The sequence below is a fragment of the Bubalus bubalis genome, chromosome 19 (genome assembly GCF_019923935.1).
Source record: "Bubalus bubalis isolate 160015118507 breed Murrah chromosome 19, NDDB_SH_1, whole genome shotgun sequence".
Taxonomy (NCBI): Eukaryota; Metazoa; Chordata; class Mammalia; order Artiodactyla; family Bovidae; genus Bubalus; species Bubalus bubalis.
The window spans coordinates 51364205-51385384 of record NC_059175.1 but is presented as its reverse complement, the minus strand read 5'-3'; the positions used below and the strand labels follow the sequence as shown (position 1 = coordinate 51385384).

The 21180-nt window shown below is 37.4% G+C and overlaps 1 protein-coding gene across 2 annotated transcripts in view; it reads right to left on the bottom strand.

Annotated features, from left to right (window-relative positions):
* CDH12 (cadherin 12) overlaps positions 1-21180 on the bottom strand; it is a 1213596-nt gene that overhangs the window by 48714 nt on the left and 1143702 nt on the right. For both annotated transcript variants that reach the window (XM_044932643.2, XM_025270675.3), the window contains exons 8-9: positions 20279-20466; positions 6027-6280 (exon numbers count right to left, since the gene is read on the bottom strand). In XM_044932643.2, the coding sequence (XP_044788578.2) occupies positions 6027-6280; positions 20279-20466 (442 nt within the window). The remainder of the gene's footprint in view (positions 1-6026; positions 6281-20278; positions 20467-21180) is intronic.

The following is a 21180-nucleotide window of genomic DNA, read 5'->3' as shown; positions in this document are numbered from 1 at the left end:
AGGAGGTACGTGAAGCATGTCAAGATATCTTCAAGACATTCACCATCATAACTATTATCTGGACATTCAGCCATCATATCATTACAAAAATGCAAAATTTGTTTTAAAATAAAAGCAAATACATCATTGGATATCAAGACCCAATCCTTATAAAAATTAGAGCTATAGATCTATATCATAAATCCACTGAATTTGTCAATAAATTCTTAGCTATATCTAAATCTTGTAAGAACTCTGTAGTTGTCTAGAAAAATAAGAGGTACTGAACCACAAGTAAACCATTTTTTTTCCATATGTACAAGAATGTCAGCAAAAGAACTGTATTTTTTTATTTTATATTTCTAGCCTGACCAATGTCAATGTTCACATACTTGAATACAACACTTTTCAGGTTTAAGTAAAGTTATTGTAAGTTTTAAACAAGATGAACCTATCTAAAGTGTTTAGAATGCTTGCAGGCATATAATAAGATCCATGGTTATCACATATTAAATAATCAAATATTGTATTTTTTTAATTTTAATTTTTTAATTTTATTTTATTTTTAAACTTTACATAATTGTATTAGTTTTGCCAAATATCAAAATGAATCCGCCACAGGTATACATGTGTTCCCCATCCTGAACCCTCCTCCGTCCTCCCTCCCCATTCCATCCCTCTGGGTCGTCCCAGTGCACCAGCCCCAAGCATCCAGTATCGTGCATCGAACCTGGACTGGCAACTCGTTTCAAATATTGTATATTTTTTACTGACATGTTTTGACATTCTATTTTAACAAGTTACTGAAAATTATTAAATTTTATTTGTATTCCCCCAAATTCTGGAATTACAAAGCAATTAAAAAACATAGATAAATGCCTCAATCAACCTTTATTAGAAGAATAATTAGAATCTAGCTAACAGACTGGTTCCAAGTAGGAAAAGGAGTCCATCAAGGCTGTATATTTTCACCCTGCTTATTTAATTTATATGCAGAGTACATCATGAGAAATGCTGGGCTGGAAGAAGCACAAGCTGGAATCAAGATTGTTAGGAGAAATATCAATAACCTCAGATATGCAGATGGCACCATCCTTATGGTAGAAAGTGAAGAGGAACTAAAAAGCCTCTTGATGAAAGTGAAAGAGGAGAGTGAAAAAATTGGCTTAAAGCTCAACATTCAGAAAACGAAGATCATTGGCATCTGGCCCCATCACTTCATGGGAAATAGATGGGGAAACAGTGGAAACAGTGTCAGACTTTATTTTGGGGGGCTCCAAAATCACTGCAGATGGTGATTCAGCCATGAAATTAAAATACGCTTACTCCTTGGAAAGAAATTTATGACCAACCTAGATAGCATATTAAAAAGCAGAGATATTAGTTTGCCAACAAAATTGTGTCTAGTCAAGGCTATGGTTTTTCCAGTGGTCATGTATGGATGTGAGAATTGGACTGTGAAGAAAGCTGAGTGCCAAAGAATTGATGCTTTTGAACTGTGATGCTGGATAAGACTCTTGAGAGTCCCTTGGACTGCAAGGAGATCCAACCAGTCCACCCTAAAGGAGACCAGTCCTAGGTGTTCATTGGAAGGACTGATGCTGAGGCTGAAACTCCAGTACTTTGGCCACCTCATGCAAAGAGTTGACTCATTGGGAAAGACCCTGATACTGGGAGGGATTGGGGGCAGGAGGAGAAGGATACAACAGAGGATGAGATGGCTGGATGGCATCACCAACTTGATGCACATGAGTTTGGGTGAACTCTGGGTGTTGGTGATGGACATGGAGGCCTGGTGTGCTGCGAATCATGGGGTCTCAAAGAGTCGCATACAACTGAACTACTGAACTGAACTGAACTGAATTATGTTCATATTAGTCACTCAGTCATGTCTGACTCTTTGTGACCTCATAGACTCTAGCCCATGAGGCTGTTCTGTCCATGGAATTCTCCAGTCAAGAATACTGGAGGGGGTTAATCTTCTTCAGGAGATCTTCCCAAACCAGGGATCAAACCTGGGTCTCCTGCATTGCAGGAAGATTCTTTACCATCTGAACCATCAAGGAGGTCCTTCCCATTTTACTGAAGTTGTAATTGAGTTTTCCTGGGCCTCAGATTCTCTTGCTATAAAATAATCACTGTGATGCTTAAAAAACTCTGGCCAAAGAATAAGCTATGATGACATCACTATTTGCTGTTAGCTAATTGCCACTGTGTATGACTAAGATCGTGGCATCCAGTCCCATCACTTCATGGTGAATAGAAGGGGGGAAAGTGGAAGCAGTGATAAATTTTATTTTTCTTGGCTCTAAAATTATTGCGAATGATGACTGCACCCATAAAATTAAAAAAAAAAAAACAAAACAAAACAAAAAAAAAACTTGCTTCTTGGAAAGAAAGCTGAGACAAACCTAGATGGTGTATTGAAAAGCAGAGACATGACTTTGCTGACACAAGTCCATACAGTCAAAGCTATGGTTTTTCCAGTAGTCATATAGGGATGTGACAGTTGGACCATAAAGAAGGCTGAGCACCAAAGAACTGATGTTTTTGAATTGTGGTGTTGGAGAAGACTCTTAAAATATCATGTATGAAACGAGTTGCCAGTCCAGGTTCGATGCACAATACTGGATGCTTGGGGCTAATGCACTGGGACGACCCAGAGGGATGGTATGGGGAGGGAGGAGGGAGGAGGGTTCAGGATGGGGAACACATGTATACCTGTGGCGGATTCATTTTGATATTTGGCAAAACTAATACAATTTTGTAAAGTTTAAAAATAAAATAAAATTATATATTAAAAAAAAAAGAGTCCCTTGGACTGCAAGGAAATCAAACCAGTCAACCCTAAAGGAAATCAACTCTGAATATTCATTGGAAGGACGGATGCTGACACTGAATCTCCAATACTATGGCCACCTGGTGCAAAGAGCTGACTCACTGGAAAAGACCCTGATATTGGGAAAGATTGAAGGCAAATGGAGAAGGGACTGGCAAAGGATGAAAGAGTTAGGTAGTGCCACTGACTCAATAGATGAGTCTGCACAAACTCTGGGAGATAGTGAAGGACAGGGAAGCCTGCTGTGCTGCAGTCCATGGGGTGGCAAAGAGTTAGACAGGATCTAAGGACTGAACAACAACAAGATGACAAAGAATAGAAATGTAGAGGAAACAATAGCTAGAAATTAAGCTCATGGCAAGAGGAGACAGGACATGGATTATTTGTGGGGGCATTACACCTAACTGAACCTTTCTTCTAAGGTTGTGTAGTCCCGGTTAATGCCATTGCTTTCTGGCTCTTTGCTATGCTCAGTGATGATGAAATAATAATATTAATAAAATACTCAGTGATGTGGAATACCCTAGTCTTAAATTAATACCAGGCACAATAACCCTATGAAAAGGGTAATGCAAACCAGTAAAGCAAAGGAAAACAAACAGAACATACCTACACATGCCAAGTAATTTGTCATTTTGATGCTATTTTTTTATAACCTTTTTACTATCATTTTTGTGTGAGCAAACATGTTTTAGGCTTAGAAGTGATTCATACTCCACATTCCTCAACTGACTTGATTCAAGTCTACTGTTTCCTCCAAGGACATGAAAGTAAGACAACTTTTATGTTGATTCTAAACCACCTCTGTCTTTTGACAACGCCTCATGGGGATCAATTAGATCCATCTGTGTCTGCAGCTTCAGTGAATCAGGCTGCCACCCATTAGAAATAAGACTAAGGATGCTCTCTTATTTCAAAGTAGCACTTGTCAGACACTAGCTTCTGTGACATGAAAAACAAAGAAGATAGGCTTGTAACTGGAGAATTTCTCTACAGTGTAGCCTTCCTTTATTCCCACACTTGTATCTAATTATTTCCTTTTGCTTAGAAGTTTGTAATTCTCACCTTTACCTTTACAGGGTGATATTTTTTAGTTGCAAATGCTCTGATTTTTTTTAAGTATTTCATTAAAATAATATTTTATTCTTATCTCAACCCTATCATGCTATGATCAATACTCAAAAATAGAACATATAGCAAATTAAACAACATACCATGTCCCCTAAGATATCATGTCCCATTATGTGCCACAATTCTCATCTATTGAAGTGTAGAGCGTTTAAATCCATATTTATTTACATATTTTACTGCTTTCTTTATAACCTTCAGTATTTCTTCCATTCTGTTTATATTCTTGAAATTACCTGTAAATCTGCTCAGCAGGCATTTTCTACTTTCACAATGACTGGCAGCATACACAGGGTGTTCAGGAACAAGACTGATGAATGATGACAGATTAATGTATAACAACTACTAACGCAGCAGATTCTTGAGAATGCCCCTGTGAACACTGATAATAAACAGACTTTTTTGGACTTTAACTGAAAGTGAATCATGCAGTAATTTGAGCATGTATAACAAGTTGAACCCAATGAGGAAATGAGCTAGGATTCAACCTGATAGGTAAGAGTGCTAAATAATGGCACTTTTTCTTCCCTTTCTCAAGGCTTTTAGAATTCTCTCTTGATCACAGAGGTACTTCAAGAAGGAAGGCATCCATGCCACGTTAGGGGATAGATTTGACACATACAAAGAGCAGAGCTTCCATGCTTTCAGGCCATTGCCTGAGAGTTTTCTCTATGCTATGAAAGTGTTGAGGCTACTGCTGAAAGGTTGATCCTTTTTTTTTTTTTTTTTTAAATCACTAATTACCCCATGACTTAAAATCTTGTATGCATCTATGTATTTTTCCTATGCAACAGAGTACTGTTTTGCTTTAAAAGTCTGTTTAATGTATTCTTTGGTTTTGATTTTGTATACTAAGCTTCGACCCTTTAGAGTTAGAAGATTCAGAACAAACCCCATTTTTCTCTTTGTTCCTTTTTTACTTGGCATCTGGTAATCCCAAACTCCCAATCCTTCCCTCCCTCACCACATCCGCCCTTGGCAACCACAATGTCTGTGAGTCTGTTTCTGTTTTGTAGATATGTTCTTGTTTTTGTTTTTGTTTTTTTTCTTCTTGTATTCCCCACCCCTCCTGCCCTTTTTGTAGGTGCATCAACACATGGCACAGATTAAGTATCCAGAAGAAGCAAAGTGGAATCAGAACAAATCTCAGAATATCTTACAGGATCAATTTATAAGTGAGGAAAAAGGAATGCTACCATGTTTGAGCAATATAAGTGGCATGTATGGGTGGGGAAAGAGTGAGTGTTTTCTTACACTTTCTTGCACTTTCTTACACTTTCTTACAATTGTCTTACTGATTGCTTTGTCGGACTCACTACTCAGCAGCCGTATGCCAATAAGGAGCTCCTTGCCAAGTCTGGACTTTGACCAACTCCACAATGCATCTTACCTTAAATCTGACTGAAATTGTTCTTCTATCAGGAGATACAATTGCCACAGTGAAAAAATAAACTGCAAATTACCAATGGTTGAACAATCTTTTTGCAAACACCAAATTTGGGTAGGGGACAGAGATTTTAGAATTGAAAAATGTATTTTATATATGAGTAATATTTCAGGCACTGTGAACGTATCTTAATATCGTTATTTGTAAGACTCATCCTTTTAGGCTGACTACTAAATCCCTTTTGTGGATAAAAAATTGAGGTTAATCAGCTTGAGTGACAAGTCTGATATCCGGTCACTACTAAACCCCCTTACAGGGATTTCTATCAGATGTTTTTGCTCAGACCCTGTGAAGTGAAAGTTGCTCATTCGTGTCCAACTCTTTGTGACCCCATAGACTATACAGTCCATGCAATTCTCCAGGCCAGAATACTGAAGTGGGTAGCCGTTCCCTTCTCCAGGGGATCTTCCCAACCCAGGGATTGAACCCAGGTCTCCCACATTGCAGGTGGATTCTTTACCAGCTGGGCTATCAAGGAAGCCCAATGGCTCTTCCTTTATTCTACCTACCATGAAAAGTCATTACATTTTCACGCATTGCATTCTATAACTAAATCATTCATACAAGCATGGTGAGAGTCTTCTTTTCCTTCTCCTTCTGACACATAGAACAGAAAGCACTGCTTTTTCTTACCTAACGGCGCTGCTGCCCACGTCCAGGTCTTGTGCAGTGACAGCACCAATGATGGTCCCTACGGGAGTGTCTTCATAAACCTCCATGGTGTAGAGTGGCTTGCTGAACACCGGCGGCTCGTCCACGTCCAGCACACTGATCTTCACCGTGGCAGTGTCCTTGAAAGGGCCCGCGGAGTGAAACCGGTGGTCCAGGTGAACGTTGCAGGCCTCTACTTTAAAAGTGTAAGCTTTCTTTGTTTCAAAATCTAATGGCTATAGGGAGGACAAAACAAAAGTGAGAGATACTTTCATATAGGATGTGGCGAGGAAGAAGGACCTTGCTGCAGAGTAACTTGCAAGTTAGTAGCAAATTGTAATTTTCCTTTAAAGATCAGTGGGTAAGGGAAGTACAAGTTAAACATTTCAAGAAAAAAAGCTACCACTTGTAAATGTGCCTGGGTTGGACTGTGAAGAAAGCTGAGCGCTGAAGAATTGATGCTTTTGAACTATGGAGAAGACTCTTGAGAGGCCCTTGGACTCCAAGGAGATCCAACTAGTCCATTCTGAAGGAGATCAGTCCTGGGTGTTCTTTGGAAGGAATGATGCTAAAGCTGAAACTTCAGTACTTTGGCCACCTCGTGGGAAGAGTTGACTCACTGGAAAAGACTCTGATGCTGGGAGGGATTGGGAGCAGGGGGAGAAGGGGACGACAGAGGATGAGATGGCTGGATGGCATCACTGACTCGATGGACATGAATCTGAGTGAACTCTGGGAGTGGGTGATGGACAGGGAGGCCTGGCGTGCTGCGATTCATGGGGTCGCAAAGAGTCGGACACAACTGAGCGACTGAACTGACTGAACTGAACTTGTAAAGATAATCAGTTGCATACATTAAAATGACATATGCACACGCATAATGCTAGGAAGGGCTTATTCTAACTAGTTACAGGAAAGGAGAAGGCAATGGCACCCCGCTCCAGTACTTTTGCCTGGAAAATCCCATGGACAGAGGAGCCTGGTAGGCTGCAGTCCATGGGGTCGCTGAGAGTCAGACACGACAAAGTGACTTCACTTTCACTTTTTACTTTCATGCATTGGAGAAGGAAATGGCAACCCACTCCAGTGTTCTTGTCTGGAGAATCCCAGGGACGGGGGAGCCTGGTGGGCTGCCGTCTATGGGGTCGCACAGAGTCGGACACAACTGAAGCGCCTTAGCAGCAACTAGTTACAATAGCAGATCAAGTTATCGATGAAGTATTTTCTGTTTTTAATCCAATACTGACATCTGGTGGTTCTAAGCAGTAATTACAAATACCACAAAATTGAAATTAATGCCTTTTTTTTTTTTTTTTTTTCATTTCAGCTGAGAATTTGGCATAGCAAAATGTATTTTGTTGTTGGATGATTTTTATTATTTTGATAATAATACCCTTTTCTATTAAATAGTTTTGAATGTAAGTGTTTTTGCTGTAAAAGGTCTATGTGTGTGGCTGAGGTCTGTTTCTAAGTCCTGTCTGTGTCTTTGTGACCCCATGGACTACAGCACGCCAGGCTTCCCTGTCCTTCACTATCTCCCAGAGTTAGCTCAAACTCATGTGCATTGAGTTGGTTATGCTATCCAACCATCTCATCCTCTATCGTCCTCTTCTCCTTGTGCCTTCAGTCTTTGCCAGCAGCAAGGTCTAGTTTTGGGCCTTTGTGTTGTCAGCTTTATACATATAGTTGGTAGGTACTATAATGCATTATCAGGATATTTGACCAAGCACTAAGGCTTTAAGCATATATAATTAAAAAACAACATTAGACAGAATATTTGGATGTAATTTGTCGCTGGAGTCATTGATCCTTGATTTTCCACTTTGCTTACATTTACACTTTTTCTGAATATTAGTTTTATGTTCCCAATAACTAGAAATATTGCATTATAGAAATATGCTGCTGCTGCACTGCTTAATTAAAATGAAAACTTTAAGGTCACTGGCTCTGACTTCTAATCACCTATGACAAACTAAGAAAACATGAAATTAACATGAATATAATTAATTAACACGGTGATTTTCTGGGACCTTTAGAAGTTTCTGCTTTCTCAATTAATTCCCTCTAGTATGACTCCAATGTTGTGTTGATATGTCCCTTTTGGGCCTTAGTACACCTGGGGGAAATAGAGTGGGTACCTTTCACTCTTTTAAGGACAAGATTGCTGTTTTATGCATTTCCTGAGAAGAAGGGAAAAGAAAAGGAAGAAAAATTGGTATGAAATACAAAATCACAAATTAATCAAGTTTATTATAGCAAACAGTAACACTTCTCAAATTTGAAATAAAGTCTCTTTTACAGTAATTTTCACTCAGGGGGAATCTATCTTTATTTTCCCTGTAATTATTCCCTTTACTTTGTTTAAATTTGTCCAATTTTTACTCATATATTTATTTGCCTTGGATTCAATGCTTTATTTTAATTTTTATATTTTCATTTATTCAGCTAGTAAGTTTTTACATATAGTACTGATTTTCGTCAACGTCTAACAAATATAAATATAAGTAGAGTTATTGCATAATATGCTATGGTTGATATTATGGCTATTGGTTACACAGATAGAAACACAGTATCTCAATAAAGAGATGATCCCATAATGTTACTGGTTTAATCAGCCTACAGCTTGAAGTACTGTGTTTTGTTAAAGGAATTGGGCTCAAGAAAAGACAACCAATTGCCAGAATAGGATAGCAAATATCATTCAAACCAAAAACACAAAACTGTTACAATTACTGAGAATTTTTACCTGGAATGAAGAAGATCAAGACAAAAAAAAAAAAAAAAAGGACAAACCTTTTCAAATATTGAAGGGCTCTCATGTTGAACATCAGTTTGGTATACTCTGTAAGTCTTTCAATGGAGAGTTAACAATAATTTAGTTTACTAAATATGTCAATTTTAAGTTAAAAAGGAAGAAGTTTCTAACAAATGAAACCATGCAAAATTAAATTAACGTTAAAAGATATTGATTGCCTACAATCAATAAGACCTGGAAAACATTCCAGGAGGACAGAAGAGACAAAGATAATAAGGTTTTCCATCTTGCTTACTGACTGAGTTGTTTGTAGAAGTACTAAGTCTCCCATCTTTTGATGTATTCAAGGGGAAATGGATGCCAAAGAGATATCTGAGTTATGTATAATTTATAAGCTGTACAAACTTATAAAATATAGCTTGTTTTTGCAAACTCCAAATGCTCCATAAATGTTAAACAATATAATTTTTATCATAGTCATCCGTAACTTCTGATGTAAGACAATTTTGACTTCGTCTTTGGTCCATTTGTCTAGAAAGCTATTTGATCTGCCTTGGCTGACACTTACACCCTTCTCTGTACCAGAATTAACTCCCTTAAAATGAAAAAGTTGGTACCAGCTATTCTTCCTTTCTCTCTCTACTTCTCCTAGATATTGGAAGGCTTCTGATTGTAGGATTAGGCAAATTATTTCTTGACAATATCTCAATTTTATTTACCTACTTAACAAACATGCCACTGTTATGGACTTGCCACTGATGGACTTGTCTCCCCACATTGAAAGTCATTTCAAGTCCAGAAATGAAGGGAAAATTAAAAAACAACAACAACAACAACAATTTTTTCTAAATTTCATTTTAGGAGATCAGACATAATTTCTGTCTTTTAAGAACTCCTGACCTGTCACTGCAGGCAAATATTTAGTGGTTGTGGAGATAAAGAGTGAGATGAAATAAACTTTCTGTACATACAGATATTCTTTTATGACTGAAAACTTACATCCTGCAGTGATTAAATAACTGAAGAAAATTGTAGGAGAAATGCCAAAGTAATATCTTAGATGGCCTATTTCTTCATGATCCTGGCCCTTAGGTAATGCCATTTTATAAAACTGGAAAAAGAAAGAGAGGGGAAAAAAAAAAATCAATACCAGTCTCTCTCTAGTTGACTTTATCCAGCTGATCTGACAGACTGTCTTTCACTTTTTGTGGCTGCAGGGTAAGATGGGGTGGTGCTGAGGAATGAAGTTCATCTAACTTTGCAATCAACAAAAGTCTTATTATTTGAAATAAGTATAGAAAAAAAACAGAATTTTTTGTTATTGTTAGGAAATGAATCATATTCTATAACAGAAATCCATTATGATGAAGTTAATTTAGTTCTGCCACATTAAATAGAAAATGTTGTGGTACTGCTTGGGGCACATTTAATTTTATGAACCTTTCTAGAAAAGTAAGGAAATGATTGATTGAAGAGAATTCAGTTGAGTAGCTCCTTCTCCTAGGGATGTTTCAATAAAGGGAGGTTAGCAAACCAGAGTTTTCAAGAGGTAATTCACATTGTAGGGAGTAGTATGGTAAGAAAACAACTGTGGAGAAATGAAATAAGATAGTATATAAAGGGAGAAATTAATCAAGATATTATCTTTTGCTTCTATCTTTTTATCCACTTTCTATGCTTTCACTTTGCTGAAGTCCAGGTCATGTAAAGCTACATAAAATATTAAGTGCCAAATGATTTTCTCATTTCAAAGACGGAAGAACAATTTTTGTCATAAAATACAAGAGAATAACTCCCTGGGCTCTTTCAGGCCTTGTCACTTTTCCAGAAAATGTTGAGCAAAAATGGGTAGCTAGAGTTATATTTTGAGGAATCTGAGAAGCAGCTTTGGTAGACCAAATTCCAGCCTCTCCCGAAGATTCTTGCCCCCAGGACAACATAATCTCTTGTATAATTTTACACCCTTGAGTGTGTGAGGGCCCTCTGAACTGAAATCATGGAATGCAGTATTATACCATGAATTTGCTAAGTTTTATGGAAAAATAAATAATGCAAATATAATCAAGGTCTTCAATCACTTAACACTGAGTTAATTACAAGGGAGATTTTTATTTAAAGGGTCTGATGTAATCATGTGAGGTTTAGCAGAAGCTACTAATTGCTCCTGGCCTTGAAGAAGTACATTTGTGATGTAGGAACCTACCTGCCTGGGGTGCATATGGTAACTGAGACCGGACCTTGACCAACAGCCTGAAAAGTAAGTAGGGCCAGCAGTCATAAAGCCATAAAAAAATGACTTCTGCCAAAACTAGTACACTTAGGGAGAAAAAAAAACCAAAAACCAAAAAAACTCTAAGCCTCAGATCAGTTGTAGCCCTGGTCTACACCTTGATTTCAGCCTGGAAGACCTTGAGCATAAGACTCAGTTATACTCTACTCTGACCCACAGTAGCTTGTGCTTTCATCACTCTTTACTTTCTACTCTTCTATATAGTCAAGGCTATGGTTTTTCCAGTAGTCATGTATGGATGTGAGAGTTGGACTATAAAGAAAACTGAGCACTGAAGAATTGATGCTTTTGAACTGCGGTGTTGGAGAAGACTATTGAGAGTCCCTTTGACTGAAAGGAGATCCAACCAGTCCATCCTAAAGGAAATCAGTCCTGAATGTTCATTGGAAGAACTGATGTTGAAGTTCCAACTCCAATAATTTGGCCACCTGATGCAAAGAACTGACTCAATTTGAAAAGACCCTGATGCTGGGAAAGATTGAAGGCAAGAGGAGAAGGGGATGACAGAGGATGAAATGGTTGGATGGCATGACCGACTCAATGGACATGAGTTTGAGTAAACCCGGGGAGTTGGTGATGGACAGGGAGGCCTGGCATGCTGCAGGCCATGGGGTCACAAAGAGTCAGACATGACTGAGCAACTGAACTGAACTGATACAGCTTCAGTTTTTATGATGAGCACATATATCTTTCACCATAGTAGTAGAGTCCTCCCTCTGAACAAAATGCATCCTTTAGAAACAACTCTCTTCTTTCAATCATATTATAGATCTTAATGGTTAATGGAAGGAAAATTCTCAATGAACTCAAATAACTGAAGGCTGTTATGTATCTGAAAGAGAAGATGCTTTTCAAGCAGGCAACTAGAAAACAGATTTATACTAGACGAACAAGGTTAAAAAGACACTAGAACAAGCTCTTGTAAAGTAGGTTTATGACACCAATGTGTGTGTATGGATGTGCTAAGTCACTTCAGTCATGTCAGACTCTTTGCAACCCTATGGGCCATACCCCACCAACTCCTCTGTCCATGTGGATTCTCCAGGCAAGAATACTCGAGTGGGTTGCCATGCCCTCCTCCATAAGGTCTTCCTGACCCAAGGATCAAACCCAAGTCTCTTATGTCTCCTGCATCTGCAGGCAGGTTCTTTACCACTAGCGCCACCTGGGAAGCCATTATGATACCAGTCTGAACTCCCTGACTTTCAGATCAAGCATCATTTTATAGGGAAAGTCAAATTCCCCAATCAATTAAATAGTTTTGATAATTACAGTAATCAATTCATTTATTTGTTCCTAGCACTTTCTTATTCTACAATAAATCACTCTAAAACTCTACCAGGACTCAAGTTACATATTAAATCATCCATAGGTGATGTCTGTACCTACTTCTTTAATTGATTTATTCAAATTAATTTAAATCTACATAATTTGAATCAAATATTTGATTAGATTTTATTACAGTAGGAACTGAGGATCTCTTGGTTCATGAGTTAAATTAAGTCCTTTTTTTTTTCTTTTTATAGAAGAAGGGTAGACAGAACAAATAATAAATAAATAATTCTTTTCAGTTAGTGGTAAGATTTATGAGGAAAACAGTTCTAATGGGACAGAAAAACAGCTGGGGAGACATTACATAGAGCAGATAGGGTGCACTTGTCTGAGGATGTAATCCTGGAAGAGGGATGCAAAGAACCAGGTATGAGGAAATCATAACCTTAGAGAGGAAGTTAAGGGCAAAATTAATGTATATTTTATTCCTCTTTTCCACACATATTGCTTGAATATCCAACTGTGTGGGCTTCCCTTTTGGCTCAGTGGTAAAGAATCTGCTTGCAATGCAGGAGATGCAGGAGGTGTTGGTTCAGTCCCTGGATCTGGAAAGTCCCCTGGAGAAGCACGTGGCAACTCACTCCAGTATTCTTCCCTGGAGAATCCCATGGACAGAGAAGCCTGCGAGTCTCCAGTCCATGGGTCGCACAGCTGGACACGACCGAAGCGACTGAGCACATGCACACACACATCCTACAGTGTGCTAGATATCATGATAGATGTTGGAAATGGACAAAAACCCCCCATGGAGTTCACTCTCTTCTGGGATTTGATGGACAACAGTAAGATAAATAAGCAAACTGTAGCGTCCAAAGTGACCATAAGTGCTATGGAAAAATCCAAAATTTGAAAGACATATGTGTATAGTGTATCGGGGATTAAATGAGGAAGAGTGTGTGTGTGTATATACATGAGAGAGAGCTATGGGAGGGCCTGGTATCATCTACACTGAGGAAGAAATTCAACGCAGTGTTTCACACACAAAAAAAGCCAAACATTATTTTGTTTGACTTTTAAAAGTGGTCACATTTTCAGATGAGAATGTTCCTTTAGTAAGAGGGAAAAACAATGAAATCTGGCCATTTTTAAAACAGATTTTTGTTTTGATAAATTTAAACAATATTTCAGTTCTAAAATTAAAATTAAAAAAAACTCTGAAAGAACAATAAAATTACAGGACAAAATATGTCTGTCAAAAATTATTAAACTGAAGGAATATACACTTAATACAATGTATCTCTATAAACATTGTTACAGTACTATTCACTAGAAATGAATTTAATTTTTCTATGGGCACGTTATCAAGGATTTTGTGCAGGACTGCACATTTTTGATAATTTAATGCATTAAGAGTCATAGCATCATATCTAAGCCTGTATTTCAGTGACAATAATTTTTGGAACAAATTCACTAAATAAAAACATAATACAAAAGAGAATTAGAAGAACATCTAGTGTTTTATCTGAGGGCTTATGGTGATATTTTCCCTAAGAAAGAGAAGATTTTGTCAACTGTTATAAATGTCTAAGCAAAATATGCATTTTATAGGCACATACAGTATAAATCATGACCATCTGGAGGGACAATTATATTTTTAACTTCTTGTATGACCACTGTCACATTTTACTTCCAACCTATATTGTTCTTCACAATAGTTAAAACTATGTGCTTTAAAACATATACTATAAATTGACTGCAACTTGTGTAGCCTTGAAGAAGTTACTTTTCTCCAATGAGTCTCATATTTCCCATTTGCATAATCAGTGAAACAATATTTTTCTAAATATCTTAAAAATACGTTGAACTCTGCATGGTATGTGAGGACTAAGAACAATATTGCATCTGAAATTAAAGCAATAAACCAACATGAGACATTTTTTTTTAACAGAATTTTTAAAACCCCATATATTTCAAGCATTTCCTTTATCATGGTGACACAGATATAGTAATGGCAAAGTGTCTTTAGGGGATTAAACTATAGTAGAAAGATCAGATGCATTTAAAATTTGAGCCACCATAAAGTCTCATATGTGCTTGGCCAAAAATGGTAACTTTTGGGGAAGAGAGTAAGGTGGGATCAGTATTGCCCGGGGGACACAAGGAAGTCTTTGGTGAGAGACATGGGTGAGAGCCATGTTAAAAAAAAACAGGAAAAAAATGGACAGAAATGCTCAGGAAGGGTGCTACCTTCTATGCAGCTGGAAAAATAGCACAGCGTCTTCAGTAGAAATTGCAATGAGTTTGTGTGGTTGGCATGTAGTGAGTGAATGTGTGCATATATGTGTGTGTGTGTGTGTATGCAGGGGATGGTAATAGAAAACATGCTATCTGCTCTTTATCTTAACAGTGATGGAACCCAGAAACACATGAATGGCAAGAGTGAAATTCACTCAGAAAGAAAATGGATGAACATTAGATGTATGGCTCAGAGAATAGCCTTTGTAATACAAGAAAGAAGAAACAAGGATGGTTGTAAGTCAACCCATGAGGAGGAAATTTTAATTCAGGTTTGGGAGGGGATCATTGGCTGGGCTTCCCATGCTATTCAGTAAGGGGAATTCAATGTAATAGAAGTGGCATAAAAATAAGCCTAGATTTCTGCTTTAAGGAACTGGAGAGGAAGTAGGGCGTTATCCAGGAAGGAGAAAATGGGAGCAGGCATGCTACTGTTGAGAGAAGTCAAGGAATTCAGCTTTAGACACTTTGAGCCTGAAAAGACTATCACACACACAGGTTAGAAACGTTTACAAGGCAGAAAACAGTCTTCATTGGTTATGTTAACTTGGGGGAGGGTTAAGAGTTGAGACTGGGTGAAAGAAAGTGAAAGTAAAAGTCGCTGATTTGCTTCGCACTCTTTGTGACCCCATGGTCTATACTGCCCATGGAATTCTCCAGGCCAGAATACTGGAGTGGGTAGCCTATCCCTTCTCCAGGGGATCTTCCCAACCCAGGAATCGAACTGGGGTCTCCTGCATTGCAGGCGGATTCTTTACCAACTGAGCTATCAGGAAAGTTAGGTGCGATTCTTAAAAACAGAAAATGACAAATACAAAAATAATATATTTACAGAAACAAAGAACACCTTGTATTTTTCTCTGACATTTTCATGTTTGGCAAAAAACAATAAATCGAGGTGTATGCTTGGCTATGTACAACAGTTGAGTGCCTGCCCAGTCGTGTTGGACTTCCTGTGACCCCATGGACTGTATGTAGCCCGCCAGATTCCTCTGTCCATGGAATTTTCCAGGCAAGAACACTGGAGTGGGTTGCCATTTCCTTCTTCAGGGGATTTTCCCAACCCAGGGGTAAAACCCGGTTCTCCTGTGTCTTCTGCTTTGCAGGCGGATTCTTTACCGCTGTGCCACCTAAGAAGCCCAAACAAGTATTCCTAATTGTTCTTTTTTTCTAAGAGTTTTTCCAAAATTAACCACGTGGTGGTGCTGTGCTACCAAATCAATTGATGTCAATTCCCTCCCTTGCCACTGAAGCCAGCAAAAAGGAGTTTAGTGACAACAGGGCATAAGTATAATGTCCAGTAGAATCAGTAGAGAGTTTAGCCTATTTATTTAAAATCCCGAGGAAGAATAAAATACTTTATCTCTTATGTTTTTAAGGAAAAACTAAATAATTCTCCTGTGGATTTACTGTGATCACAATTACAGTTATTTGAAATGAAATATTATTATGTAATAGCAAAATAGTAAGGATTTATTTTTTAGTTCCAAAGTTTTACTTATTTTAAAATAAATACCCTTCTTTATTTTAAATAGATGCTATCATTACTTATGTAAAAATAGTATAGAGCTGTTTTAGAAATTAGTCAAATTAGTAAAATTCCTCTTTTGCACAATATAAGTATTCATCTCAGTATTTAACTGCCTAAATCTCTTAAACAGTAACAAGAAAACCACAGTGTGCATGTACATAAATATGTACTTTCAATTCTTGAATATTTATAACTGATGTTAACCTTACATTTATATTTATATCCAGTAAATATATATTTATTCTCACTTACAGGCTTCTCAGGTGGTGCTAGTGGTAAAGAACCCACCTGCCAGTGCAGGAGGCATAAGAGACTTGGGTTCAATCCCTGGGTAGGAAAGATCCCTTAGAGGAGGGCATGGCAGTCCTCTCCAGAATTTTTGCCTGGAGAATCCCTTGGACAGGCAGGCTATGGTTCATAGGGTCACACAGAGTCATACACAACTGAAGCAACTTAGCACGCACATTCTCACTTATCCAGTAAGATATAAAAACTATGGACTAAAATCATATATTTAATTTAGCTTTTCTTGTAAGAATGAAATGGCTGAATTTAAAATGACTTCTTCTCTCATTTTAAATGCAACCCATGGCCTAATTATTAGATGTGACAAAAAATTTTTAAGTTATATTATCCTGACTCTGTTATTGTTTCTATTGTTATAATACTTGGTCATATATAGGGCACTTTTTATTTATTCATATTTTTGTTAGTGCAATAGGACATAAGTATAAAATAAGAATAGTTTCTTTTAAAAAAAAAAAGCAGTATCTTGTGCCTTGGAAAGATATATAAAGTTGCATAATGTTATTCTGAATTCAGAATGACACAGTGAAATGGCATTGTCACAGTGCTTATAAACTGAACCCAAGTAGGGGTTTAAAAAATAAAAATGCCTTTTTTTTCATTCTGAGAAGCTCATGTAAAATTGACCATCATTTTTAATCCACTCATACCTTCCATGCATGGAGAAAGAGGAGAGAGGGAAAAATAGTAAAAGGAAACTAAATAAAGATTTTGGAAATGCAATTATAACAAGAATATGTGTTTTAGAGAATGTTAAGCATTTTAATTTATTCTTTAGTGAGACAAAAAAGAAAATCACACCAAAAACAAAAAACAGATGATATTGAAAAACAGATATATTCAAATGGAGAATATGTATTTTTAGACTTTGTATATGCATGTAATATACTTAAGAATATAATTTCTATATGAATTTGATTTCATATCAAAAATTTTCATTGCAATTCTATGCTGAGCTATTGAGAGAAAAGTTTCCAAAAGTAATTTTAAGGTCATTATGGAACCTAAACACTGCTGTTGATATTTACATACATATTTATTATTGTACATCTACTTTTCCTGGGACTGAATAACTTGAAGATACAATTTTCTGAGAACTCTATGTATATATCCATAAATAGTCTTTTAATAAAACTTTCCCTCAAAAAAAAAATCTATTTAAAGAACTATAGGCCAAACTAGTACATGAAGAGATGCTGAACATCACTAATCACCAGGGAAATGTTAAACAGCATAATGAGATACCACCTCATATATACTAGATTGGTTATTATCAAAAAGACAAAAAAAAAATAGTGTTGGAGAGAATATGAGGAAAAAAGAGTCTTTGTACACTATTGGTGCAAATATAAATTGGTGTAGCCATTATGGAAACCAGTATGTAGGTTGCTCACAAAGTGGGCTTCCCTGGTAGCTCAGATTGATAAAGCGTCTGCCTGCAATGCGGGAGACCTGGGTTCAATCCCTGGATCGGGAAGATCCCCTGGAGAAGGAAACGGCAAGCTACTCCAGTACTCTGGCCTGCAAAATTCCATGGATAGAGGAGCCTGGTGTGCTATGATCCATGGGGTCACAAAGAGTCTGGCACTAACTTAAAAAGACATATGCAAACCCATTTTCACTGCAGCATTATTTTGTTATTGTTACTTAGTTGCTAAGTCACGTCGAACTCTTTACGACCCCATGGACTGGTGGACTGCCGTCTATGGGGTCACACAGAGTCGGACACGACTGAAGAGACTTAGCAGCAGCAGCAGCAGGCTCCTCTGTCCTCCACTATCTCCTGGAGCTTGCTTAGGGCTTCCCCGGTGGCTCAATGTTAAAGAACCTGCCTGCCAGTGCAGAAGGAGTGGGTTCAATTCTTGGGTTGGGAAGATCCCATGGAGAAGAAGATGGACACCCACTTCAGCATTCTTGCCTGGGAAATCCCTTGGACAGAGGAGCCTGGAGAGTTGCAGTCCATGGGGTTACAAAAGAGTCAGACACGATTTAGTGACTAAACAAAAACAGACATCATTATTGACAATAACGAAAATATGGAAGCATCTCAAATGCCCACTGAGAAGTGAATGGATAAAGAAAATGCGGTATATACAGCCGTCCCTTGGTATCCACAGGGCATTGACTCCAAGACCCCTTGGAGATACCAAAATCCAAGGATGCTCAGATCCCTTACATAAAATGATAGTATTTGCATATAACCTTAGCATATTTTCTGTACACTGTAAATATTTTTATATCACTTATAATATCTAATATAAGTAAATGCTATGTAAATAGTTGCCTGTATGCAGCAACTTCAAGTTTTGTCTTTCAGAATTTTATATGGAACTTTTCCCCCAAATAATTTGGCAGTTGATTGAATTATTGGATATGAAATCTGCAGTTACTGAGATACAGAATAAAATGTTACTATTTATGACAACATGGAGGAACTTTGAGGGCATTATGTTAATTTAAGTGAAATAAGTCAGACAAAGAAAGACAAATATCATATAATTTCATTTATCTATGAAATCAAAAACAAACAAACAAGCTCATAAGATACAGAGAACTGATTGGTGTTGCCAGAAGTAGAGGTTGGGTAGTGGGTGAAATGGGTGTCGTGGGGCGTGGCTCGTGTGCCCAGTCGTGTCGGACTCTTTGCAACCCCATAGACAGTAGGCTGACAGGCTCCTCTGTTCATGGGATTTCCCAGACAAGAATACTGGAGTGGGTTGCCATTTCTTCTTCCAGGGGATCTTCCTAACCCAGGGATTGAACCCACATCTCCTACATTTCTTGCATTGGTAGGCAGATTCTTCACCACTGAGCCACCTGGGAAGACCCCAGTGAAATGGATAAAGGGAGTCAAAACATTTTTTCTCTTTCTCACATTTACATATTTCTTCATGCCCCTTCCTGACAAAAGACAAACTACATATCCTGAGATAATGATGTATTTCTAATATTTTGAATTTTACTCTTCTTCTATACAAATCAAGTTAACATAACTAGAGGGCTTCCCATCATATTATACCTCTTGTCTTCTCCCTCCTGGTTAATATTTCTGTTTACTTACCACATCATAGCACCCTCAAGCCCAGCTTTATCCTTTCTCATTTCTTCCATTCACCTGTAGCAGAGCTTGCCCATGTCAGAATTCATCCACTCTGAGGTCTAGGCTCATGAACAAGTGTATGTTAGATATTGATATTCTCTTAAAAGTAGTAAATAGGGCGAGGCCAAACCTGGTATACTTAGTGTTTACTTCTATATCTTATTTTTAAATTAACCTTTTAATCTAAGCTGATAACAATAACAAATTAAATTAAAATTAAACTCTGGTAAGAATTTTTTAATGACTTAAGCGAATTAATAGGCCTAGTTGTTTCAACATAAAATATGCATGTGTGTGTGAGTGCTAAGTTCCTTCAGTAGTGTCTGACTTTTTGCGACCCTATTGTCGCCCTCCTCTGTCTATCATGTTCTCCAGGCAAGAATACTGGAGTGGGTTTCCATGCCCTCCTCCAGGGGATCTTCCAGGGATCGAACCAGCATCTCTTATGTCTTGTGCATTGGCAGGCACATTCTTTACCCCTAGCACCACTTGGGAAGTCCAACATAAAATATATACCTGTTGCATTACAAAATAAAAGTTGGGAATGAATCTTTCCTAGTTACCCAGATATTTTTTTTTTAATTTAAAATATTCCTAATTGAAAGGAAATTAAGATGCCTTTCATTTCCTTTGTGTTGTTTAATTTTTATTGGGTAATCTACTATTCAAAAACATGTCCACGTACCTTTTTCAATTTGATAACTCCTTCTTGTGTGTCCTCATCTGTGACGATGTCAAACAAATTTCCCCCATCTCCTGGAACAATATTGTATTCAATTTCTGCATTTTGTCCAAAATCAGGATCCACGGCTCTTATTCTTCCAATAGCTGAGCCAACAGGAGAAGATTCGGGAACTTTCAGATGGAAAATGCCTGATGAGATATATTTATATTTTTTGTTTACAGTGAAGTTAGTCAAATATATAAGATTACTTGGCTTGAAAATACAGTCTACAGAAAATAAACCAACTGTAAGACATAATAGTGCAAAACCAAAAGGCAGTTTGTTCTTCAGTTAAAGGTTATAATTAGGAGTAGTATTTTCACCTTTCATTTCAAAAGATTTTGTTGTAGAATTGCAATCATTAAAAATAGAAAGTGTTGAAATTACTATGAAGAAGTATTTTACATACTAATACCATCTAATACTTGCACCTAGTATCCAATGTGAAGGTGAAGATATCCATGAAATAAATTGGTACTAATGTAAAAGAATACAGGACATAAGATATAGATTAGAAAGATGCCTCCATGGGATTCTCCAGGCAAGAGGACTGGGGTGGGTTGCCATTTCCTTCTCCAGGGGATCTTCCCAACCCAGAGATCAAACCCAGGTCTCCTGTATTCCAGGAAGACGCTTTAACCTCTGAGCCACCAGGGAAGCCCAATGTAAAAGAATCCAGGATATAAGACATAGATTAAAAAGATGTATAGAGAGATGATAGATGACTAGATAGATGAGCACACAGAAAATAGAAGAAAAATATTTAGATACTTAGAAAAACAAGGTTATGTATCTTGATGTTTATTAAAAAATAAAATATTTATCTTAATATTTATATTATCCTAATATTTATGTATCCTATA